Source organism: Taeniopygia guttata, chromosome 15 (assembly GCF_048771995.1).
Source record: "Taeniopygia guttata chromosome 15, bTaeGut7.mat, whole genome shotgun sequence".
Classification (NCBI taxonomy): domain Eukaryota; kingdom Metazoa; phylum Chordata; class Aves; order Passeriformes; family Estrildidae; genus Taeniopygia; species Taeniopygia guttata.
This window is the reverse complement of record NC_133040.1, coordinates 4,211,208-4,235,416: the sequence shown is the minus strand read 5'-3', so window position 1 is coordinate 4,235,416 and position 24,209 is coordinate 4,211,208. Positions and strand designations below refer to the sequence as shown.

General features: G+C 60.3%; 4 protein-coding genes across 9 annotated transcripts in view; 1 reads left to right on the top strand and 3 right to left on the bottom strand.

Moving 5' to 3' along the window:
* Window positions 1-525: 525 nt before the first annotated feature.
* Window positions 526-4,451, bottom strand: SDSL (serine dehydratase like). Of its 3 annotated transcripts, XM_030285706.4 has the most exons (9): window positions 3,278-4,450; window positions 2,497-2,543; window positions 2,071-2,256; window positions 1,929-1,968; window positions 1,702-1,841; window positions 1,365-1,453; window positions 1,062-1,289; window positions 858-982; window positions 526-784 (listed from the first exon to the last, which is right to left on the bottom strand). In XM_030285706.4, exons 1-9 carry the CDS (start codon window positions 3,636-3,638, stop codon window positions 591-593), a joined length of 1,410 nt encoding a protein of 469 aa, XP_030141566.4. In that variant the 5' UTR covers window positions 3,639-4,450; the 3' UTR covers window positions 526-590. The 3 variants fall into 3 exon arrangements, with proteins under 3 accessions (XP_030141566.4, XP_072792143.1, XP_072792144.1); XM_072936042.1 differs by lacking the exon at window positions 3,278-4,450 and having other exon boundaries at window positions 2,497-3,251; XM_072936043.1 differs by lacking the exons at window positions 858-982; window positions 1,062-1,289 and having other exon boundaries at window positions 651-784; window positions 3,278-4,451.
* A 414-nt stretch (window positions 4,452-4,865) lies between these two features.
* Window positions 4,866-9,144, bottom strand: PLBD2 (phospholipase B domain containing 2). The gene is made up of 12 exons (XM_030285669.4): window positions 8,909-9,144; window positions 8,715-8,808; window positions 8,473-8,631; window positions 7,984-8,084; window positions 7,365-7,579; window positions 7,203-7,297; window positions 6,972-7,132; window positions 6,332-6,427; window positions 5,991-6,062; window positions 5,740-5,892; window positions 5,467-5,629; window positions 4,866-5,370 (listed from the first exon to the last, which is right to left on the bottom strand). The coding sequence occupies exons 1-12, from the start codon at window positions 9,121-9,123 to the stop codon at window positions 5,203-5,205; spliced, it is 1,692 nt and encodes a 563-aa protein (XP_030141529.4). The 5' UTR covers window positions 9,124-9,144; the 3' UTR covers window positions 4,866-5,202.
* Window positions 9,145-10,470: 1,326 nt separating this feature from the next.
* Window positions 10,471-17,103, top strand: SLC8B1 (solute carrier family 8 member B1). Its single transcript, XM_072936040.1, has 15 exons — window positions 10,471-11,163; window positions 11,591-11,743; window positions 11,841-11,893; window positions 11,998-12,056; window positions 12,281-12,385; window positions 12,468-12,635; window positions 12,712-12,819; window positions 12,902-12,958; window positions 13,125-13,255; window positions 13,407-13,548; window positions 13,926-14,047; window positions 14,238-14,391; window positions 14,478-14,558; window positions 15,024-15,088; window positions 15,171-17,103. The coding sequence occupies exons 1-15, from the start codon at window positions 11,044-11,046 to the stop codon at window positions 15,366-15,368; spliced, it is 1,716 nt and encodes a 571-aa protein (XP_072792141.1). The 5' UTR covers window positions 10,471-11,043; the 3' UTR covers window positions 15,369-17,103.
* TPCN1 (two pore segment channel 1) overlaps window positions 16,919-24,209 on the bottom strand; it is a 41,078-nt gene continuing 33,787 nt past the window's right edge. For all 4 annotated transcript variants that reach the window (XM_072936036.1, XM_030285911.4, XM_072936034.1 and 1 more), the window contains 6 exons: window positions 23,617-23,732; window positions 23,346-23,392; window positions 22,783-22,936; window positions 21,326-21,462; window positions 20,528-20,608; window positions 16,919-19,516 (listed from right to left, as the gene is read on the bottom strand). In XM_072936036.1, the coding sequence (XP_072792137.1) occupies window positions 19,394-19,516; window positions 20,528-20,608; window positions 21,326-21,462; window positions 22,783-22,936; window positions 23,346-23,392; window positions 23,617-23,732 (658 nt within the window). In that variant the 3' untranslated portion in view covers window positions 16,919-19,393. The remainder of the gene's footprint in view (window positions 19,517-20,527; window positions 20,609-21,325; window positions 21,463-22,782; window positions 22,937-23,345; window positions 23,393-23,616; window positions 23,733-24,209) is intronic.

Here is a 24,209-nt window from a genome sequence, read left to right as displayed (position 1 = left end):
GAGAGGATTGTAATAATTAATAATCATTACAATAATAATGCATAAAGACAGTAGAAAAGTAATTAGTCAGAGAGGGAGCGCTTGCTAATTGGGATGGGGAGCTGCAGCCCGAGCAGCCTGGGGAGGAAGGAGAGGGGGCGGAGGGTTGTAGAGGAGAATACCCGGCATGTCCCGGGGGAAAAGAGGGATGTCCCAGGGGAAAAGAGGGATGTCCCGGGGGAAAAGCGGCATGTCCCGGGGGAAAAGCGGCATGTCCCGGGGGAAAAGCGGCATGTCCCAGGGGAAAAGCGGCATGTCCCGGGGGAAAAGCGGCATGTCCCAGGGGAAAAGCGGCATGTCCCAGGGGAAAAGCGGCGTGTCCCAGGGGAAAAGCGGCATGTCCCGGGGGAAAAGCGGCATGTCCCAGGGAAAAGCGGGATGTGCGGACCCAGTCCCGCCCTCGGCACGAGCACCACGCTGCCCGCAGTGCCACCCCCCGTGCCTCAGTTTCCCCATCCCTGCAAGAAGCTGCGTGAGGAGCCCGGCCCCGGTCCCCAGCCTTTATTTCGGTTCTTTGGGGAGGCAAGCAAGCAGAGCGGGCCGGGGGGGTGTCACGGCAGCCCCAGGCGGCTCTTCAGGGCCCGCAGCTGGGCGGTGTGGATGTTGCTGCCGCCGCAGAGCACCAGCAGCACGGAGCTCAGCGGGCTCCGCAGCCGCCCCTCGCTCTGCAGCCGCTGCAGCCGCCCCGAGTAGAGCACGGCCAGCGCGGCCCCGCACGCCGGTTCCACCAGCATCCGCTCCTCATCTGCGGGGACACAGCAGGGTGACATCGGGGCACCCACGCGGTCCCCAGAGTCCATCCCCATCACCTCGCTCACCCAAGAACTGCTCCACAGCCCGCACGGCCTCTGTGTCCTCCACCACCTGTGAGAGCACCGGGCACTCCCGGGCACACTGCAGTGCCCGCGCCGCCACCGTCCGGGCGCCCAGGCCCGTGGCCACGCTGCACGGCCGGGACGGGACACGGCTCAGGGGGGACACCTCGGCCACCCCCGCCGCTCCCCGCACGCCCCGCTGCTCACCTGGTGATGGCGGGCAGGGTGACGAGCTGCCCGGCTTGGAGCGCCTCGTGGAAGCTGTGAGCTCCCCGCGTCTCGGCGGCGATGATGGGGACATCCTGCCAGCCCACCTGCTGCAGGCCGGCCACCACACCGGCCAGCAGCCCCCCGCCACCCACCGCCACCACCATGGCGTCTGGTTTGGCCTCCAGAGAGTCCTTCAGCTCCCGGACCAGGCTGGCGTGTCCCTCCCTGCAGGGGTGGGGCAGGAGGATGCGGCCCGGGGCTCCCCGGGGTCCCGGGGATGGGGACCGGGGCAGCACTCACCACACCAAGGGGTGATCGAAGGGGGGGATGCTGACCCAGCCCTCTGTCTTAGCCAGCTCCTGGGCTCTGCTGTTGGCATCATCCCACACCTGGGGGGGCAAGGGGACGCTCAGCAGGGCTCCACAGGGCCCTCACAACCCCGGGATGGGTCCCTTGTCCCTGCGGGGCTGGGGGACACCAGAACGAGTGCGGGATCCCAGGGTGACCCTGCTGTGATGCTGGGATGTAGGGGATGCAGGAGGGGACCATTTTGGGATAGGTTTGCCAAGCACCAACGAGCAGCTGAGGTCAGGCCCAGCCCTCTCTGGACCCCCCCAGCCCCCACTTTTGGGGGTACCTTGCCGTAGACCTCGACTGTGGCCCCAAGTTCCTGCAGTTTGCGCACGGTGGTGGGGCCGCTGCTGCTGGGGACCACCACAGTGATGGGCAGCCCCAACTTCTGAGCAGCATAGGCGGCTGCCAGACCCGCGTTCCCTCCTGGGAGAACGGAGGGCTCAGCCAGGGCTCCACCCCTGCACGTCCCCGGCCTCCTCAGGAGCATCCCCCAGCTCGGGGTGCAGTTACCTGAGGAGCAGACCAAGTGCCGGCAGCCCTTCTTGGCAGCCTGAAAGGAGGAGAGAAAGAGGGCAGGGGACGGCTGTGTCCCCCCACGGTGCCCCCCAGGAGGGCAGGAGCAGCCCCCTGCACACACCGTGCCCACACCCACATCCTGGCACAGGTGCCCGATGCCCCGGATCTTGAAGGATCCCGAGGGCTGGACGTTCTCCAGCTTCATGAAGACCTTGGTGCCCGCGGCCTTGGAGAGGGACAGGCTCTCCAGGATGGGTGAAACGATGTGGAAGGGCTTCTGGCCCTCGTCTGGCCGGGCTGCCATGGCCTGGCAATGGATGCTCTGCCAGGGAGAGGTGCTGGAGTCACCAGCTGCTCCCCACGGGTCCCCCCACAGCCCCGATGCCCACTCCGGGACAGGGCTGTCCCCAGTGTCCCCTCCCATCTCTAGGCTGCAGCAGCTCTCCCTGGAAGATCCCAGGGAGATGCCAGGCTGTGCCACCCCCTCCTCCATGCTCCCCAGAGCCCCAGTGTCCCCAGGTGGCTGTGCACAGCCTGTCCTGTAACCTGGGTTGGCCATTACCTGGTGGCCCGTGGGACCTCGCGGCGTGTCCTCAGCCAGCACCGGGCCTGCGTGACACCGAGGGAGTGGTGACGTCCAAGGGACCGTGCTGGTGTCCCCAGGTGGCCGTGCTCAGCCGGGCAAGGGGCAGAGGGTGGACATTGGCCCGGCTCTTTGCTGTTTGCTGTTTGTTTTCCAGGCTGTGCTGCTGCCCAGGGCACGCTGCCGGGCCACCCGCGGGGACAAACACGTGTGGCCCCGCCAGCCAGACCCCGGCAGCTCTCAATGCCTGGGAGATGGGATCTGGGCTCCCAGGAGATGGGGGAAGAGGAAAGGCAGCTCACAAATTATTTTAGGGGCCCTCAAGGGTTTGCACTGGGTATTATTTGGTCCTGACAAAAACACGGACCAGCAGATTTTAAGATTTTGCTCCTGAACCCCTGGTGTAGCCAGGGCAGCCAGCACACCCCAAAACCCCAGCCAAGACACCTCTCATTGCCTCCAAACAAGCCATCACACCCCTCTGCTCACCCCCACCCACGGCAGCCCTTCAATCCTCTCCAAGGTTCCCATCCCAGCTGGGGGAGACCCCCGGGATGAGCCCCCCGCTCCAGCTGGCCATACCAGGCACCCCACAGACAAAGATCCCTTAGAGAGAGGCTGTCCCAAGCCACCCAGCCAGAGGCTGGCCCAGACCCAAGGTCCAGCAGCCCCCAGGCGAAGCAGGCAGAGCCCTCTCCCTTCCTCTGGGACCCTTCCTTGCCACCCAGCCCCGGTGGCACCCCCAGGATAAAGGCCCTACCTGTGCTCCGAGGGGCTGGTTGTGCCCACGGCAGGCAGGGAGGAGGAGGAAGGTGGGATCTGGAGGAAGGGCCAGCCCTGGCACGCAGCCCCGCAGCCGCAGGAGGTTCCTCTGTCGCTCTGGCCAAGCTGAAGCAGCCTGGAAGCAGAGGGCACAAGGAGTCCCGAGGAGGGGACACTGCACTGGAACCAACACACCCCAAACAGGGTGCACAGGGAGCCCCACACTGTGCCCGGTTCTGCCCCAGTGCCAGGCACACAGCAGTGAAACCAGAATATGGGATTTCGGTGCCCTGACCCAAACTGTGCTGCAAAACCCCCCCAGGGCAGCGGGAGAGCTGTGGGGCTGCCCTGCTCCCCATGGGGCTGATCTTTGGTTCCAACAGGACATCCCTGCTTCCCACAGCCCCCCTGGGCTCCCGGGAGAGCAGCAGGGCACACCACTGCCCCTCCGCAGAGCCACGCTGCTTTGGGGACACGGGGCCTGGAAAGGAGGGCAATGAGGAGGATTTCTTGGATGGGGGTATGGGGGGGACACAGCTCCAGTCCCTCTGGGGGCCTTTGGGGTGACCCCCCCACCTCACTGTAGGCAGAGACTGCAGCCACTTCCATGGGGGTGGGACAGCAGCAGGAGCTGGAAAGGGGGGCAAAAAGCCTCCCCCAGCCCACAGGGATGAGGCTGGAAACCCCCTTGGGAGGACACCACCTTTCCTGGGGTGCTCCAGAGTCCCTTTTCACCCCATGCCCACCTCCCTGTGCCTCCTCTGCTCCCTTTTGGCTCCATCCCTGCCATGAGGAAGGCATGCCAGGCTGGCACCTGGTCACCTCCCTTGGCCTGCGTCCCTGGCTGACACTGAGGCAACAGCTGGGATGGTATTTAACAACTTTTTGTTTGTTTTTTCACTTTTAAGGAAGCAAAAAAGGGAATCGGCAACACTGTGGCATTTCCAGCGTGCCCTGTTCCTCCTTGCTGCTCCCTCACCCAGTGATGGTGATCTGTCTGGGGAAACTGAGGCACAGGGAGCCCAGAACCAGCCCCTCCTTCCACAGCAGCCCACACACCATGGGGACACGAGGGGACACAGGCTCTGCCATCCTCAACTCCCTGCAATCTGTCCCAGCACAGCGGGGCACAGATCCCCCAGGTACCCCATCCCAGTTTTTGGGGTGCCAGCACCCCAACTGCCCAAAGCTGCCCCCTCCCAGCCCCCCACGTCCCCCAGGGGCCCCCAGCCCCGGTGGGAACCTGGTGCCTTCAAAGCACTGCCGAGGCACAGCTCATTAATCCCCCGGTAATGACCTCGTTATTCCTAACGAGCCAGAGCGGATCAAGGGAGCTGCCTAAGAGGATTTTGCACGGCGGGTTTTGGGGCACACAGGTGCCAGAGGAAAAGAAGATAAAAGGCATGGGGGGTGAGCAGTGGGGTCCCCCATCCCACAGCAGAGAAGCCTTCACAGCCTGCACCCCACAAGCCCGGCCCAGGGGGCACACAGGCTCCCACCTGCAGAGAAGCAGATCGCCCTGTTAATGGGGAGGGGACAAGCCCCTGCTGAGCCCAACCCTAAGAGAAGCCACCAGAGAACCTCAGCAGGGAGCAGAGCACAGCCACCAGCACTGAGCACTTTATTTACCACAGCCAAACCAGCTCACTGCCCTCCTGCCTGCGCTCAGGGCGAGCCCCAGCCTCCCAGCACGGCCCTTTTTCGGGAAGAGCCCCCCCAAACCAGCCTTCAGCACCCAGGGAAGAGCCTGGAGAGCCCCATGGCAGGGAGGGGACACGCTGGGCTTGTGCAGCACAGCCAGGACCCTGAGAGGCAGAGAGAACAGGGGGAGCCCCGTTACACAGAGCTGAGAGCTGCTACAGAGCTCAGACCCCCACGGGACAGACGCCCACGGACGGACAGACGGACGGGACCAGCGCGGGCTCAGTCCCAGTGGACCTTGACTGGGGGAAAGGTCCAGAGGTCGGGGTGGCCCATGTGGAGCAGGGAGCTGCAGGGGGACGCGCTCCAGCGGAAGGGTGGCACGTCGTCCCAGGCGGGGCCGCTGACCGCCACCAGCCCGAAGGTGGGCACCATGGCCGAGGAGGTGACCTGCAGGAAAGGACACAGGCAGGGCAGCGAGTCAGCAGCGGGAAGGGGCTGCACGGCCCCAGAGGGAGCCCCTGCAGCCCTGCCTGCCTGGCACACCTTCATGTCGATGCCGCCGTGGCAGCGCTGGCGCAGCGCAGGGAAGGGGTAGGTGCCGTTGGAAGGGTTGAGGTCGGAGCGGGCGGAGATGGCGTTCTCAGCGTTCTGGGGCGGGTCACAGCCCCCACACCGCGACAGAGGGTCCTGCAGGTAGTTGTTGGACCTGCACAAAGAAGGGAGGGCACAGAGCCACGGTGAAGACGTGCAAAAAGCCCACGGATCACGGGAAATTCCTTGGGGGAGCAGGTGGGTTTGGGGGTGCCCAGCACACACCGCATCAGGCGGATCATGGAGTCCAGGTCGTGCACCAGCGTCTGGTTCCGGCGGAAGATCTGGGCACGAGGGTTCTTGTCATAGCTGAACCAGTCCCCGTATTTCCTCACCAGCTCCAGGTTCCCACTGGCGTTGAAGATCTCCTCAAAGTACCTGGGGTGGGAGAACACAGCAAGCTGGCACCAAGGGGGAGCAGAGTGAGCACCCTGCCTCTCTTTCCAGGGCAGGCCACGGGGCAGGGTGGCACTCACGGCACGTTGTAGCTGGCCCAGTAGCCCTGCTGGTACAGCAGCTTTGTCTGATCAGCCACCACCACCAGGCCCCTGTGCTGGGAGGAAGAGCACTGGTCAGAGCAGAGGGGGGAAAAAGCCACTGGGGATAGTGGGGGACATGCTGGGCTTGGGGGGGGACACATCCTGGGGGTCCCCACTGAGGAGTTACCACCCCAGCCAGAGGTGCTGGGCACCCATCACCTCAGTACCAGAACCCCCAAAGCTTTAGCCACACACAGGCCCCACCCTCAGGGCTTTCCCAAACCCACAGGGATGAGAGAGAAGACAGTAGGGGCTCAGGGAGGAATGGAGCCACTCACGGGATCTGCTCCAGCACTGTCAGCACGCCCGGTGCCGGGCTTGCTCTGCCCGGGGTGAAGGCATTGTAGTCCACCACCATCCACTGGTTGTTGTACCTGGCATGGAGAGCAAGGGATGCATCCCTCTGGCAGCCTGGGCACCCTCCATCCCATCCCACTGATGGCTTGAGTTTTAGTTTTTATATTTTTCACATTCTGTGCTGCTTTAGTGTGTACTTCTGAGCGTCATATTAAGGAATGGTGAGCTCTCTGCACAGAGTAGCTAGACAAAACAATTCCTTCTCTACCTTGGGGCCAAGGACAAATGATCCAAATCTCAGGCCCAAGAGCACAAACAATGTGGACTGAAGAGAGAAAACCAAGAAGGATGGGACTGCATAAGCTAAAGCTGTAATTGGACAATTAACTCTAATGTGCAAATGGAGCAGAACTGATAAAAGTGAGAGACCTCCTGACCAGTCATCCATTTTTGTGACCATTTTGGGTTCATCTTGGGTGCAGCCCAAGGCAGATCCATCGAGGCTTTTAATAAATCCCTGCTTTATTCTTTAACTCTGTCCAGCCTCTGTCCTAGGGCAGCCTTCCCAAGGCACCACCATCCCCCCAGAACCAATTCCCAGGCCCATCCCACCCCACTCACGTGCCGCTGTTGAAGCGCCGGAAGACCGCGGCCCACTCGGGCCCGCTGCGGGCCAGCCGGTTGGCCACGATGTTCCTCAGCCACTCCAGGACGCTGCCCCGGGGCTCCAGGTACTTCCACAGGGCTGGGTTGTTGTTCCCAATGGTGGTTTCCAGCGTGACCTGCAGGGCAGGGAGCGGTGGGGAGGGCAGCAGGGCCGGGGAGAGGCGCCTGAGGAGCGGACCCACTCACCAACCCGCTGCCGAGGATGTAGAAGTCATCCATGGAGAAGATGGTGCCGGGGTAGGAGGAGAACACCTGGATGCTCCCAGGGATCTGAGACTCGCCTGGAGGGGGATGCAGAGCGTCAGAAGGGGGGTGTGAGGCGCAGCCCCCCCAGCCCAGCCCACGCACCGCCGGCCGAGGTGCGGAAGGGCAGCGTGTACTTCTTGACGATGCGCAGCATGGCCTGGTAGGAGCTCCAGGTGTCGTGGGCCACCAGCAGGTCCCGCTGGCCCGGCAGCAGCTTCACCAGGGCCGAGCAGGAGCCTGAGCCCAGGACACGCTGAGGGGAGGAGCGGTTCAGGGCAGACTCCAGGTCCTCCAGGTCACCCCCCAACTGCAGCAGCCTGGGGGGAAGCAAGGCGTAAGATGTCAGGTGAGGGATGCCCCAGGCCTGGAGCTGAGCTGGCTCAGAGCTCTCTGTCTGTCTGTCCATCTCCACCACACCCCAGTGCAGGCACTTGTGCTGGCAGCACCCCGGTAGCATGAGCAGGGAGGAAAGGGGGAGCACAGCACTGGGGAAATTGAGGCAGGGGCTGTGGGGGGAGCCCACCACCCAGCCCATGGGGTGGGGAAGTTGTCACCTGCCTTGGCTCTGACCCGCCCCAGCAGCAGAAGACAAATGCCCAGAAAAGGTGGGCAAATTAGAGTGGGAGTAGAACTGGCTGATTCCTGGACATGCAGGAATTGTCCCCACAGCACTCCAAACTAACAACTGACAACTCTTCCCCACCTCTGAGAAGGAGCTTACAGGAAGCCGAAGGGTGCCAGGGTGATCCTGCCCCTGGGGAAGTCCAGGCGCCCGTTGTAGCTGTCCTCCAGCCCCTTCAGCTGCAGCAGGGCCAGGCGCACCTGGGGACAGGGGACAGAGCTGTCACCCAGCTCCTGCGAGGAGGCAGGCTGGGAGGTTTTGGGGAACAGGCTCCCTCATTCCCCCAGGGCACAGAGCAGATCAGTTGGGTCCCAGTGCTGCTGCAGAGGCACAGGGGGGAAGCGTCACTGTCAGCAAGGTCATGACTCAGTACCCACGGCCAAGGGTGACAAAGCCACCTCCTGTGCACCCCAGCTGCAGCATGTGAGGCTCTGGCAAGGAGAAAGTCACGAATCACCTCTACTCACCCAGGAAGGAGGATGACCACATCGCTGTCATCCTACCCGGAGCTGGGCCAGGACAGCTCGCTGCCCTGCACTGCCCTCTGGGCTACAGGCCCAGGAGCACTCAGGGGTTCCCCACCCTCACCTGGTGCCAGTACTCGGTGTCGTGCCCTTTGGCCATCTGCTCCTCCATCCAGGCCAGGTTGGCCTCCAGGTAGCTGCGCAGCTTCTGGCAGTACTCGCTCTCGTACTTGAAGGGGCCGCAGTAGCCCACCATGGTGTTCATCCAGTGCATGTACATCAGCTGTGGGGCAGGACAGGGCGGCGCTGTCAGCGCGGGGCCGGCCGGCAGCGGCCGAGGCTCGCAGCCCTGCAGGCCGCCCTTACCTGCTCGCTGACCGCAGCCTCGGCCAGCCCGGCCGCGTAGGCCTGCAGGCTGTCATTGTACGAGGCGTTGGTGGCCACCTCCAGGAAGGCCCAGCTGTGGGGACACGGGCACGGCTGGGACGAGGCTCCCCACCGCCCACGGCTCCCCCGCGGCCGCCCCAGCCCCGCCCGGCCCCGTCCCGCACGGGCCGTACCCGACGTGCGGGATGCGGTCATCCAGGCTGGCCCAGGCCACGGCGCCGGGGTGGCGGCCGGGGAGGACGCGCAGCCGCTCGGAGCCGGGCTCCAGCAGCACGGAGACATTGCGGGGCACCGGGGACGAGGCGGAGAGGAGCAGCGGGGAGAGCAGAAGGGACAGCAGCGGGGACAGCAGCAGCGGGGACAGCGGCAGCGCCCGCGGGGCCGCCATGGCGGGGACACTGAGGGGCGGGATGGAGGGGCGGGGCTTCACGATGGCCACGCCCCCATCGTAACATTGGAGCAGTGGGTCGGGACAGGATTGGGCGGAGCGTCGCTTGGCCACGCCCCCACACCAATCCCCTCCATTAACGCCCCACACGGGGCGGGGCACGGGGCGGGGCTTGTGGCATGGCCACGCCCCCCGCCGCTCCCGCGCTGTGGGACCCCCGAGCCCCCCACAGCAGCCCTGTTCCCACAGTGCCACCCCACAGTGCCACCCCACAGTGCCACCCCACAGTGCCACCCCACAGTGCCACCCCACAGCAGCCCTGTTCCCACAGTGCCACCCCACAGTGCCACCCCACAGTGCCACCCCACAACAGCGCTGTTCCCCCGCGCCACCCCACAGTGCCACCCCACAGTGCCACCCCACAGCGCCACCCCACAGTGCCACCCCACAGTGCCACCCCACAGCGCCACCCCACAGCGCCACCCCACAGTGCCACCCCACAGCAGCTCTGTTCCCACAGCGCCACCTCACAGTGCCACCCCACAGCGCCACCCCACAGTGTCACCCCACAGTGCCACCCCACAGTGGCACCCCACAGTGCCACCCCACAGTGCCACCCCACAGCGCCACCCCACAGTGCCACCCCACAGCAGCCCTGTTCCCCCATGCCACCCCACAGTGCCACCCCACAGTGTCACCCCACAGTGCCACCCCACAGCGCCACCCCACAGCCCCACACCCGCACCCACGCTCCCACCCCGCCTCTCTCCCAGCCCCACGCCCTCAGCCTTCGGGGGACACGCGTGTCCCTGTGCCCGGCCGGGGGGCGCACACCGGGTGCTGCCCCTTCCCTCGGGCCCCGGCCTTGCGCAATTCCCTTCTCCTGTCGCCGGGGAGAACGCAGGACGCAGCTTCGGGGGGAACGGGCCAGGGTGGGAAATGGATTTTGAATCCCATGCGCATCGTGGGGCTCCGGCCGTGGGGGCCAACCTGCACCCCACAAACAGGGCACGGCCCTTGCACGGGGCACGCTTGAGCTTGGGGTGTCCTGGAGCTGGGGACACCTGGAGAGGGGCACCGGCCCCCCATACCGACTGTGTGGGGTGTCTGTGGGGTGCGGGACCAGAGCAGCCCCGGTGCCGCGGCTGCCCCACCACGGGACAGCATCTCCGGCTGCGCTGAGCCCCCCCGTGCTCTGAGGGTCCCACCCGTGGGGCTGTGGGTGCCCGGAACACTCGGGGAGGGTGTCCCGGCCTCAGAGGGCCGGCACGGAGCGGAGAGCCGCGTGTGTCCCCTCCGAGCGGCCAGCCGCCAGCCGCCTGGGAAATGTCGCTGTCGCTTTAAGGGCGGAGGGTGGCGGCCCCTTTAAGGCGGGGGGGCCGGCGGGGCTCAGCGGCCGCGCACGGCAGTGGGGCCGCGCCGACACGGTGGGGCCGCGACGCGGGTGGGGTCCCCGGGTACCCCCATCCATCCCCGCATCCCCGCCCGGCATCCGCCGCGCCCCCCGGGCTCCTGTCCCCGCCCGTGCCGCGGCCTCTCTGTCCCCTTTCTGTCCCTCTCTGTCCCTCTCTGTCCCCTCTCTGTCCCTCTCTGTCCCTCTCTGTCCCCTCTCTGCCCTCGAGTCCCCTGGTCCGTGGGGTGTGGGTGCCGTTCCCCTTCCTCCTCTCGGGGTGTCCCCGGGCTGAGCCCCCCCGGCGGGAACGTGGCGCAACCCGCCCGCGGGGAGCTCTGCTTTTTATCGATTTTATTATTTTTAGCATTAACTATAATTTCTAATTTTATTATTAATTTTTAACCCCTCCTGGCCCTGCCCGGGGAGCGCGGGATGGGGCTCCGGGGGCAGCTCCCGCTCTCCGCCCCCGGGGACCGCTGCCGGTGGTAGGTGTCCCCCGGGGCTGTCCCCGCCAGGGAGCGGGCACCATGGGGCAGGGGGCCACGGGGCTGGCCGGGGCACTGCCAGCCGGGACCCCGCAGCTGCTGGACGTGGGGCACACGCTCCCTCCGGGCGGGGATGCTCTGAGCCACGCACGGGGCCTGGATGTAAGTCTGGGGGCTGCGGTGGGGTTTGGGGGGATGCCGGGAGGGATTTGGGTGCTGCCGGGGTGCTGGGGTCCCGTCCCTGCTTCCATCGCAGCAGGGATCTCACCAGGATTTCCTCCGCTGCTGCTTTTTCCTCCGAAAACCTCTCTGCTTGCCAGGCCGGCGCCTTCCCACGGCCCGGGGTGGGTGTGGGCTCTGTAGGGACACGGATGGGGTGGGGACAAGGCTTTGCACCTCTGCTGGCCCTGGCACAGCCCTCGACCCACGCACATGTGGCTCAGGTGGGGAAATCGAGGCAGGGCTGACAGCAACGGCAGCGCTTGTGGGGGCGGTGGGTGGCAGTGTCCCCTCGGGGTGGCTGTGTCCCCTCGGGGTGGCAGTGGGTGCTCGGGGGGCCCGGCCAGGCACTGTCCCCTCTGCCCCGCAGTGCTGGGAGGTTCGGAAGCACAACAGCTCCGAGTGGTGCCACTTCATCCGGAGCAACCCCGACTGCCGGCTGGACGGAGGATTCCTCGACTACCTCGATGGGGTCTTCTGTGTCTTCCCGCCCCGGCTGCTGCCCCTGGCTGTCACCCTCTATGTAAGGACAGGAAAGGGCGGTGCTGGGGATGCTCTGCTGTGGGGACACGCAGTAGGGACCCCACTGACCACTCTCTGTGCTGCCCCTGACCCCACAGGCTCTCTGGCTCCTGTACCTGTTCATCATCCTCGGTGTGACAGCAGAGAAGTTGTGAGTGGCCCACAGAGGAGGGGACTGTCCCCAGAGTGACCGGGAGCCCCGTGGTCCCCAAGTAGCACCATCACCTCTCTGTGTCTCCATTTCTGCCCTTCCAGCTTCTGCCCCAATTTATCAGCCATCTCCACCAACCTGAAGCTGTCCCACAACGTGGCAGTATCCTTGGCAAATCACAGGAGGGATGTGGGGGCAGGGCAGGGGAGCTGGCCATGACAGGGTCACTTTGTGTCCCCTCAGCACCGTGCCAGGGGAAACCTATTGGCAGGGTGAGCTGGAGGTGACAGCAGGACAAGTGCTCATGTGCTGGCTCTAGACAGGAGTACACAGCTCCCCCACGGGGAGGAGGACACCAGGGCTTTTCCTTGACGTCCCCTCTCCATGGTGTCACCTTCCTGGCCTTTGGAAACGGGGCCCCTGATGTCTTCAGTGCTGTGGTGGCTTTCTCAGACCCCCGGACCGCAGGGTTGGCCATCGGGGCCGTCTTTGGTAAGGGTCATGTCCTCACGGGGTGATACTTCGGGGCTGTGGGATGTTCCTGTGTCCCGAGAGAGCCCCGCTGTGTTGGCAGGTGCCGGTGTGTTTGTGACCACGGTGGTGGCCGGGGGCATTGCCCTGGTCAAGCCCTTCACGGCCGCCTCCAGGCCCTTCCTCAGGGACGTCATCTTCTACATGGTGGCCGTCTTCCTCACCTTCATCATCCTCTACTTGGGCAGGATCAGGCTGGGAGAGGCTCTGGGTGAGCGCTGTGGGAGCTGGGGGTGGTGGGAGCAGCCTGGGGGTGCTGTGACCCCCCCCATCACTCCCCACCTCAGGTTACCTGGGGCTCTACGTGTTCTACGTGCTCACCGTGGTGCTCTGCACCTGGATCCACCGGCGGCAGCGCGGGGATGGGCTGGCCCCTCCCGGAGCCTGGGAGCCAGGTAAGGGCTGTCCGGCTGGGGTGGGACCCCCGGTGTGTTGGGGTGCCCTTCCAGTGGCCCTGCTTGCTCCTCTTCCCCACAGAGATGCCGACAGACGTGGAAGAGCCGGAGCCCTCGAGCACGAACAGTGGGGACTATGGTATGTGGTTCCCTGTGGGCTCTGCTCCGTCCTCAGCAGCCCCAGAGCCCCCCAGGCTGCTGCAGGTGCGGCTGAGCCCGTGGGGTGACAGCCCACGGGGCAGGGGGAGCTCTCTGGGGACACGCAGGGAGCCCCCAGCCCGCTCAGTGCCCGTGGGCCCTGGCAGGGGAGGAGTACCGGCCCCTGCTGCCCTCCCGGGAGAGCTCCCTGCGCATCCTCACCTCGGCCCTCAGCCCCCTGGACTGCCGCAAGTGGAGGAGGAAGCCCTGGTACTGGCGGCTCTTCAAGGCCTTCAGGGTGAGGAGGGGGCACCACAAGCCAGGAGGAGCCCCCCGAGGGGCAGCCCCATCCCTGCTGGAGGCTCTGTCCCCCCGGGGCTGTGCGGTGGGGATGGTGGGGTTGGGAGCAGGTCATGGGGCACCCCCATGCCAGGTGTCCCCCATGCCAGGTGCCCGTGGAGCTGCTGCTGCTGCTCACCGTTCCCGTTGTGGACCCCGACAAGGATGACCTGAACTGGAGGAGACCCCTCAACTGCCTGCACATCCTCACCAGCCCCCTGCTCTGCGTCCTCACGCTGAAGTCAGGCGCCTGTAAGAGCCTGGGCAGCCCCAGCTGCCAGAAGGGGACAGGACTGAGATGGCCACCAAAGCCCTGGGGACTGCAGAGCCTACCAGAGCTCCTCATTGTGGGTAGGAGGGATGGGCAGGGAAGAGCCAAGCTGTGTTTGCAGCTGGTTTGCAGCTGGATACACCCTCACAAGGCTGGGGGGCTTGGGTCCCCCAGAATCCAGGTCCTGAGGGGAAAATGGAGCAGGCCTGGCCTGCCTGGGAAACTGAGGCACGGAGGGGAGCAGCTCTGTGAAGGGTGTAGGGCAGAGGTGGCATTAGGTGACAAGGCTTTACGTCCACCTCAAGCCTGTGGGATCCTGTTCCAGCCTCTCTGTCCCTCCTCTCCCCACCATGTGCAGATGGGCTGTACCAGATCCAGGGCGTCTTCCCAGTCTGGGCACTGGTCACACTGGTTGCCTCTGCCCTGGCCCTCATCATCTTCATCACCACAAGCAATGAGGAGCCCCCCAAGTACCACTGTGTAAGGTGTCCCCAGCCCTGAACGCCCACCAGGGACTGGCACAGCCTGCTCCAGACTGGGCTGAGGGTCCTGGGGCAGAGCAGGAAGCTGGAGCTCTCTCCCAGTTCCCAATGTCCCAGGAGGGATGCCAGGAGCTGTGCAGGGTCCTGTGGGATGCTCACAGGGACCAGCTCGCTCCTCTTCCTGTCAGGTGTTTGCCTTCCTTGGGTTTTTGGCCAGTACCATGTGGATCAACGCCGCGGCCACGGAGCTGGTGAACATCCTGCGCACCCTGGGCATCATCTTCCAGCTCAGCAACACCGTGCTGGGCCTCACGCTGCTGGCCTGGGGCAACAGCATCGGGGGTGAGGGCTCTGCTGCTCCCAGTGCCCCCCTGGCACGCCCTGGGGTCCCCCTGCCATGGCCAAGGTCTCCTTTTGTCCCTCCACAGACACCTTCTCCGACCTCACCATGGCCCGGCAGGGCTATCCCCGCATGGCCTTCTCCGCCTGCTTCGGGGGCATCATCTTCAGTATCCTGTGCATGCCAGGGCCAGCCGCTGGCACGTGGGCAGGAGCTGCCCGAGGTGCCCAGGGAGAGCCCCTTGTGCTGTGGGATCCCTGGAGAGCAGCTGGGATCCATCCCAGGGCCCGCAGTGTTCCCACAGGGCACGGGCACGGAGGGATTGGGGAGGGGCAGAGACAGCCAGCAGCACCCCCACGTCCCCACAGCTGCCCCAGCTGGGCAGGAGTTTGGGCAGAAACGTGGCAGATTTGGGATTTACCAAAAGGGAAGGAGGGGAAGGGTCTGTGCCTCGCTCCGGTGGGTTTTGGGTGAAGCCTCTCCTGGAGTGCTCAGGGTTGTGTTCAGCACAGAGGGAGAACGCTTCAGCCAGGGGGTGCAGGAAGGAGGAGAATGTGGGGCAGAGGGATGGGCTCGGTGCTGTTGCCCCCTCGAGCTGTCCCCGTGCCGTGTGTCCGTCCTGAACGCGCTGCAGACATCCTGGTTGGCGTGGGGCTGGGCTGCCTGCTGCAGATGAGCAGCAGCCAGCCGCTGGTGAAGGTAAGGCTGTGGTGGCACGGGGACGCAGGCCGGGCTGGCAGCAGGACCCGGTGTCACCCCACATCACCTCCCGTCCCCACAGCTGGAGCCGGACAGCTCGCTGGTGTGGGTGCTGGCCGGGGCGCTGGGGCTGAGCCTGGCATTCTCCTTGGTGACGGTGCCAGCGCAGTGCTTCCAGCTGGGAAAGGCCTACGGGCTCTGCCTCATCGCCTACTACCTGCTGTTCCTGTGCCTGGCCCTGCTCACCGAGTTCAGGGTCATCCACTTCCCCACGCCCTGAGCGGCCCCGCAGCTCGCTCTGCCTCCCCACAGAGCCTGTCCCTGCCGGGGGACAATGGCACCGCCACCTCTCCACGCTGCTGGAGGTGCCACCCAGCCCTCGGCCCCTGCCGCCCCTGGGGACGGAGCTGGCAGTGCCCACGGCCTGTCCTCGCTCTCTCCGAGCCGTGTCATTTAGGGAACCTGGGCAGGAGCAGCACCCAAACCTCAGCTGTGTATGGGGAAGTGCCAGCTCAGGGGCACAGCAGGGGAGTTCTGCCTCCTCCATGCCATGCTCTGGGGCAGGGTGGCACTGCCACAGCCCTGGCACACATCTGTCCTTGGAAGGGCTGTCCCTGATGGCACCGTGGGCACACAGGGGACACGGTGCTCCAGGGACGCACTGGCTGTAGTGCAAGCAAAGCCTGAGGGAAAAACAAACACCAAACCAAGGGAGGCTGGTTTCCCCTGCTTTTTTTAGTAATGTTTTTCAACCTGAGTTTCAAATCCTACTTCTCTCCTCCTCCTGGGGTGGGCAGAGCTGTAGGAAAGGACTTGGAGGTTTCCACAGACAGTGTTGACCTCTGGCAGGACAAGATTTAGGCACTGTAAAAAACTGCAATAAAAAAAAAAAAAAAAAAAAAAAGAAAAAAAAAGAACGCAAACACAAACCCGACCTTGACTTTTGGCTGTTGCAAAGGCCATTCCTCCTGCTCTCTGCTGCCCTGACTCAGCCCTTACTCAGCACAGAGCCTTGGAGGGCAGAGGGCCCTGGGACACCCAGAGTGGCTTTTCCTGAGGGAGTGGGGAAGTGGTTTCCAGTAGTTGATGTCCCCAGAGCAGGCACGTGCTGCCACACTGGAAACGGGGTCAGCACAGCTCAGTCCCTGGGGACAGGGAATCCCACAGTGCCAGCAGCATGGAGGGCTGGGCTGGTGGCTCTGCTCCCAGCTGGAGGGTCCACAGGATACAGGCTGGAAAGCAAATGATCACCCCAGAGGGACACCCACATCCCTGCCCCAGGGGAGAAGGGGGTGTTGAGCAAACACCACAACGGTCAGACCTGGTTCCTCCTTCTTTCCTCCTGGGCCTGAAGCATTTCTCCTTTTTCTAACAGATACCAGCAGCTTTCACAAAAAAAAAATAACACTCCCTGTGCCCGCAGCCATTTGCTCTGCCCTGGTCTTGCTCTGGCAGCTGCCAGAACCAGCTGGGACACAACGCCCACTTCCTGCCACAGGCAGGGCTAAAGCAATCCAAACCTGGCCAAGGTCCCAGGACAGAGGTGCAGGGTCAAACACCCCTTCTGGCCTCAACTCTGCACCGAGGCAGCCCTAAAAACCTGGCTTTGAAAGCGTTGGTGTTTAGGGGAAAAGCTGGCAGGGGGAAGGCAGAAGGGAAGGCAGGCTTTGTAATGTCCAGGAACAGGAATGTGGAGCAGCAAAATATTCCCAACACAAGCACTTGCCACCAGAGAGGGCAGGCAGGCTCCTCCTCAAACACTGGAAATGCTCCAGCTTGGCCAAACCCACCTCTGGAATAACAGGGGAAGGAGGAAAGGAAGCTGCTGCCTTTACGAAGCCGAGGATGCTATTTATTAGTGCGCCTGAAAAAAATCTAGAGAACATCTGACAGACACGTCCATAAAATCGGGTTTTTATAAACAAAACGCCAGCATACAAAATCCTGCAGTGCTTCCTCCCGTGCTCCCTACAAAATGATTGTCTCTGTCGTCAGTCTGTGGGTGGGGGGAGGGAGAGGAGGATAAATAGAAGGGGATGCCCCGTACTCAAACTTTGTTTCCTTCCAAAGTCATAAGAAAGAAGCAAACTCCTGCTGCCCTCCTTGGTTTTACAAAAATAATGAACACAGCGGGTATGTGGGGGAGGATCAACACCTTGGAGGCAGCACCCTGACCCCCAGCCCTCCAGGGAGCCCTTTATTGCATGATCAGCCCTCCGTGCCTTCCTCAACACAGCTTAAAGCCACAGCTCCTTTCACACCCAGAAAAAAAAACCCAAAAAGAAAAAAAAAAAAAGTCACTGATAGCCCTGCCAGGAGAAATCAGCTGTAGGGGAATGTGGAGATTAACCACAGCCACATTTTTTTCCCCAGTAACCTTCATAATGCTCATTCATTCTGCCCACAACTTAAAGCACAATCAAGACCATCTCCTGCAGGCCCAGGACTAAGCTGGATAAACCTCCCGGGCTGCGACTCCACGCAGAGCAACTGCAAGAGCAACAAGTGCACTGCTCCTTAATTTGTGGTTGAATTTATGGTTTGGAAAACAGCCCTTTAAGGTCCTTCATGGGTCAGCTCAGAAGTAGTTTCATACCTGCAAGTATCCAGAAAGAAAACAAAGAGTTGCCGTGAGGCACCCAGGGAGTCTGGCAAGGGTTGGGAGCAGCCACTGGTGCGTGTGTGCTGCTCTCCCACTCCTTCCAAGCGCTCCCACCGTGCCATGGAGGGAGAGATTTCCAGAAGCAGCTCTGTCTTGCCTCCCTCTGGAAGTCTCACCCACTCAGGAAATGCTCCTGAGCTGCCCAGGTAGGATCAGCCCTGTCCTGCTGTCCTTGTGCCACCAGGTGAGGCCACCAAGGAAAGACAGGCATGTGGGACAAAGGGATGGGGACACAGATCTCCCACTGCCTGGTGCACCTGGAAAATAGGTGCTCAGGAAGCTCCACTTAGTCAGAACCTGAGCAAGAGGCGAGGGAACCTCCCAGCTGCCAGGGACTTCCAGCCCTCAGAATTTCCAGTGCTGACAGGGAAAGAGAGACTTGGAGAGACAGGTTCAAAGGATCACAACTGCCACAATCCCACAGACGTGGCAGAGCTGGGAAGGGAACCCTTGTCCCACTTCCTCCTCACCCCTCAGCTCTCAGGTGCAGAAAAGCAGACAGGTGAGAAGAATCCTTGTCTTCCACGTTCCTCCTGCATCCAAAATCCAGAGGAACAGTGGAATTCCTCAGTGGATCTTCCCAACACCTGACTGAGCTGAACTTTTCCAGCCTGAGAAACATTCCTGCAAGGGAGGAGCCCCACTCTGTGCTGGGACTTGCTCAGCTGGAATGAGGACTGACCAGCAGGACTGTGTGATGCCCAGGAGCTCTCCTTAACCCAGAGCCAGGCAAAAAAAAGCCAGGCTTGGAGCTGCAAATCCTTCCACTCCTCTTCCCAGTCATTTATCCCAGCTAAGGAGCAGCCAGAGAGGTTTCACAGAGCAGGTGGCCAAGTGGCAGAGCCCAACAGCCACGTCAGCCTGCAGAATGCCCCTCTCTGAACAGGGACAGGAGCTCTGGGGTTTGCAGAGGTGACCCCAAGCCCAGGCAGTGCCACGGGCAGGGCTGACCAGCAGTGATGCAGACACAGCAGAGACAGGGTCTCCAAAGCCCTGCCCCACCTATGGCCATAGCATGATGAGGTGTTGGCCCTCACTTCAGCCTCAGATCTACTTGGGGACAGCAAAATTCAGTAATCAGAGCTGGAGCTGCTACAGGGAGTGCATCTAGGTGTGCCAAAAAGGAGGGGGAGGGCAGGCTGCCCTTCCAAAAGTGCTGAGATTCCACACCACCTCCCCTTTCTTTGCACAAGGAAGGAGGAGCAGAAACAAAAATCCACTCCCTGCTCTTTTGTCCCTATGTTAATGGTACCCTTTGAGCAACAGGGATCTTCCAAAAGGGCTGAAGTTTTACTGTTAAGCAGATGACTTCAGCCAATTCCCTGCTGTTAATGGATTACACATCCCTTTCCCCAAGGTCTGTTAGTGGTAAGACAAGCAGCAGCAGCAGCTGGAGCCTGGGAAGGGGCTCAGAGGGACAAGGGCTCTGTTCTGCCCAGATTGAGCACGGGCATCACGCTCAATGTGTGTGCAGCAGCCTTCCCCTGAGCCCCTGGGCCTCTGGCTTCTCAGCAACCACTGCTGGGGGCAAGATTTGATCCCTACACTGGTACACTGACAGATCTATGTACACCCTCCCAAAATACAGGCTGGGGAGGAATACTCTAGGTTATTGCATAGAAGGTGGCTCGCGTTAGCTAGGCCTAAATGACAGTCTGGGAGCGCTGTCGGAGGCTCAGGGGCTTCAGAGAGCTGCTGGAAGCAGATGCAGGCTCTTGCAGTGGTGTCTGAGATTCCTCCTTCCTGGAGTGCTCTTCATACCATTCCTGCAGCAGGGGAGTAAACAGGCAGGGGTCAGGCTGTGCCCCACACACCCCAAAAGGGCAGAGCCTGTTGTCACTGCCATTGAGGGATGTTTTTTTCAAGCATAGAGGGCTCTTTCTAAACCCTGGGTACAGCCTAACCTCCCGGAACAACCCAGCTAGCTGCAGCATGCCTGTGGTGGATGCACTGAGACCTTGCCAGCCACAGCCCAAGGAAACTTCCCACCCCCAGGATGTCCCTCCTGAACACCCAGGGCTCGAGGATGGCTGTTCCCACCATGTCTGGGACTTGCAGTGCAGCTCCTGGTGCTGGGCAGCACCCAGGGGGTTCCAGGATGTCACAGACCAAGCACAACAGGCAGGAGGTTTCTCTGCAGGTGACCCAGCCCCATGATAAATAATGTGCATTTTCCTTAGGGAGACTCAAGATTCATCCCCAGTCTGTCTGCTCTGGGGGCAAAGGACAGATTCAAATGATTATAAGATTGATTTTTTCAGCACTAATCATTACATTAGCCCACGACCTTCAGCTACCTTTGGCAGTGACCAAACCCATGGCAGAAAGCTCCTGACCACAGATGGCACAGGCAGGAAGGTGCAAAAAATCCAGGGAATCTGCTGATTTACCTGTCTCCCATCTTGCTCAGCCTGCAAACCAGGCAGGCCTGCCTGGGACAAGCCAGCTTTGGTTTCAGTGTCAGACAGACACGCCTAAGCTCAAACACAGCCACATTCCAGAGGTTTAAGAGCTCCAGGCAGCACCAAACTGTGCTGACAGCCCCAGCAGACACCTGCGGAGCCCAGGGCAGCTCAGCAAAGCAGCAGTGCCTGTGCACACCCCCAGCGTGGTCACTGACACACCTGCACCCCCTGAGGAGCTCTGATGTGCTCTGTGGTTTAACAAACCCCTGGGCTCAGAGGAAAGCAGCCCCCAGGGTTTGAAAGGATGGGTTGTTATCCCAGGGAATGCTCTCGGCACAGACTTGGTGGCAGCTCCAGCTCAGGCCCACATACCTGTATCTCCTCCTCGTACATCTTCATACTCAGGTCACTCTTGGTCCTCGACCTGCGTCCCAGAAACACTGTGGACATTTGCTAGAGAGGTGGGGCAAGGAGGAGGAGACACCAAAAATGACTTTCATTAGTCACTGAGCAGCTGGATCTGTCCTGAAGTTCAAGCATCCTTCCTGTGGACACCCATCACCCCCTGATGAGCTCAGACCACCCCAGGCTCGTTCTGTTGCCACCTGAGAGGCTGCAGCACCTGCCCTGTGTCACGGTGACACAGGGCTACAAGGGCCATTTTGAAACAACCATTTTAACTCTTCCCAGATGCATGAGACAACACTTCTGAGACAAGAGCTCATTTTCCCAATTTAGAATGTTTTAGACTGGAAGCACAAGCAGTGCTATGGAGAAAGGAAGGATCTGGAATCGATGCCATCATGCTGCTGCATAATGTTCCAGGACTGTCCAAGCTTCAGTGAATGATGGCACAGAGAGACGAGCAGGAGAATTATGAGATAGTGGCTTCCTTAGAGGAAACAGAAATATGCTTTTTTTTCCAGTTAGCAGGGCCAGGACAGCTCTTAGGGAAGTTTCCAGGCAGCAGGGACCAGCCTTTGTCAAGGCTATTCAAGGAGCAGCTGCTGCTTTTCCAGAGCAGCAAAATTTTGTGATGCTGCAGAGTTCCTCCAGCAGCTCAGCCCTGAACACTACACAGGCAGGTGGATCTTCTCTTTCCAGACAGACAAAGTGGCCCTGGCACACCTCCCTCTCCTGAAGGTGAGGACTCACAGTGTTTCCTCTTACCCCATATTTGTCCATCTGCAACACGATCTTCTGCAGCTGAGCTGTTTCAGTGGCAGCTGAAGTCCTCTTGTACAGCTCAATTATGCCAATCACCTCCTCCTTGGAGATCTCCTTCTCCAGCACAATGCCATTATCTTCTGCAGAGGCAAGAAACAGAAAGAGGAGAAAAAAAAGTCACCCAGATGAGCATTGCTTCAACAGCTGCTACCATAACCCTGGAAGGCAAAGCCTAAAGCTCACAGGACCAAGCCAGAGGTCAGGTACAGTCTGTACCAGCCTTTGTGACTAGAACATGGATATGTTCAACCCCCAACAAGGCAGGGACAAAGTTAACTAGTGAGTAGGGCCAGCAAACCTTCTGACTCAAACAATTCTCATCAGGCTCCTTGGTATCTTAAAAAAAAAAAAAATCTTGTAGCTTTTTTGCTGGCCTCTAAGTTAAGAAATCAAATAATCACATAAGAGTTTCTGCCTTTTGACCTTCACTTGCCTAAGAGAGCTTGGGAGTCCAGGGCTAACCAATGTCTTTCACTGCACACTTGAAACTGGGTGCAGGAAGGATCACAAGTGTTTCCCTAATTAACAGTTCCTGTGCCACACAGATTTGATCTTCTGGCACCTAAAAACCCAGGGGAGTGGGGCCTTTACTTGAAGGAACAGCAGGAGAAGGGCTGTGAGCCATTAGTGTGGCTTTGGCACCTGAATTAGCAGGTCAGGAAGGTGCCTGCAGCTCCAGACCCCCCAGCTCAGGAGGAAAAGGACAGTGAGTAAATGATGAGGGGGGTGCAGATCCCAGTCTCTGCCAGTTCCTAGAGGAAAAGGCATGTCCAAAACCAGCACAGAGTCAGCAGCCTAAGTACAACCAGAGAATGTGGGAAGAACTGGACAGGCAGTGTCTGTTGTCCTCCAGGTCATGGCAAAAGTGCTGGCAAATTACCTTGGAGACACATCCTGCCACCAGTGAGTGCATTAGTGAGGAAGAGAAATTGGTTTAAAAAAATTATCAACCTTCCCTTCCTGTCAGGCCCCTCACTGAACTTTGCTACACGATAGCTGCAATGTTTCCTAGAAGTCTTGCATGAAATGGACTTCCTATAAAATGGCCATGAACTTCCTATTCTCAAAGAATTTGGTTGAAATGGCTCAAGTGGTTGAAGTCTGTATGTGTGTGTGCACACAAACATACAGACATATAAAAACCCAACATAAATACACCCACACATGATTTTTTGGGGAATTCTGGGGGAGAGATGAGGGGCAGAGCACAAAGACAGAAATATCACACAAAGATCAAGCTTGAGCAAAAGTACGACAAGCAAAAGAATTAGCTCAGGATGTCAGGTAAAAAAAAATAAAAAAAATCTGTTTTTTTCCTGGCCAATCCCATTTTCTCCTAGGGACAAAGTACCAGGGAGAGAAGACACAAGGCTGCAGGTCAGCCAGGCCTCAGTTCTGACCTTCTGAATCCTGGTTCTTCCGAGTGTAGTTCATGCGGAAGACAAAAGCGTCCAGGATGAAAGCCACGATGATTGTCATCACCACCATGGTCACAATGTAGAAGATCATGAAGTACAGACGGCTCCAGTGAGTGGTTTGGGATGTCACCCCTTCCTAAAGAGGAGAGGGAAGAAGTGAGCAGTGCACCAAAGAAGGGAGAGGCAGCGTTAGCTGCTTGTCAACACATGCACAAAGCAGCAGAAACATAAACACTCTGCCCCAGGAACTGCTTGTGCAATGCTCAATGCCCCGACAGGTCCTTGCAGCTAAAAAGAGATGCTCCTACAGGCAAACACACAGAGCATCCAAAGCTGGTGGCTTTGGACAGCAGGGTGACAAACTGGAGCACACAGTGACTTCATTTGTCCAGCCTGTGAAGCCTGAACGTGCCCAGCAGCATGGCAGGGGTCAAACGCCCCCCAACAGTCAGGACCAAAAGAACCCGGCAGCAAAGCCACCATGGGTGGTGTGGAAGGTGTGCCTGAGCTGGCAGAGCCTGTGCTGCCTGCAGGGGCTCACTCACCATGATGATGTACCAGTCATTGACCACCGTCAGCTCAAACAGTGTCACTGCACAGAAGAGGGAAAAAACACACTCAGGGAATTGTTTTATCCATCCTGACCTGTTTTACAGTGATTTTTAGATAAAGTGTTTGACAGGGAAGACTATCACTAGAGTGATGTACATTAGCAGCACTGCTCTGGGAGAGTCCCAGGCTCACATGAGCATTACAGAGCCATCCAGCTCTGCAGGAACACAGGATAATCTTTTCTAGGGACACAAGTGCCCTTACCAAAGCTGTTCAGAATGTTGTCAAAGTTGTTGAGATAGTAATAGCCTTCTTCCACAACTGTTTTGTTGCCAACTGTGTGGTTCACCCAGCGGTAGGAATCTGCGACTGTGCTTGTGCTGGTTGGAGAAAACAGGACAAAGAATCAGCAGAGACTGGAAAAGCAAGGAAAATCTAAAAAGTTATAAATACCAGCCCCTCTAGAAGGTAGTAAGAAGAGTAGCAACTTCTACCTCTTGGCCAACACTTGTCTTTTCCTCTGGAAGGAAAAGGAATGCTCTCTCCTTCACAGCCCAGCACAAGCCCAGGGAGCACATGGAGCCTTTCTAATCATTCAGCAAATATTACACCAGAGAAACTGAGAGTTTGAGTTCCTTACACCCTTCAAGCTTGGCATTTCCATGTGGTCTGCCATCATTAAAGGCACAGCACAGCTTAGAATCCAGGACCAGGTGAATTTATGTTGGGTGAATTTGTTGCTGGACAAGCAACTCTGGCATCATAGAAACAGAATGGTTTGGGTAGGAAAGGACCTTAAAGCCCATCCAGTTCCACCCCCTGCCAAGGCCAGGGACACCTTCCACCATCCCAAGTTG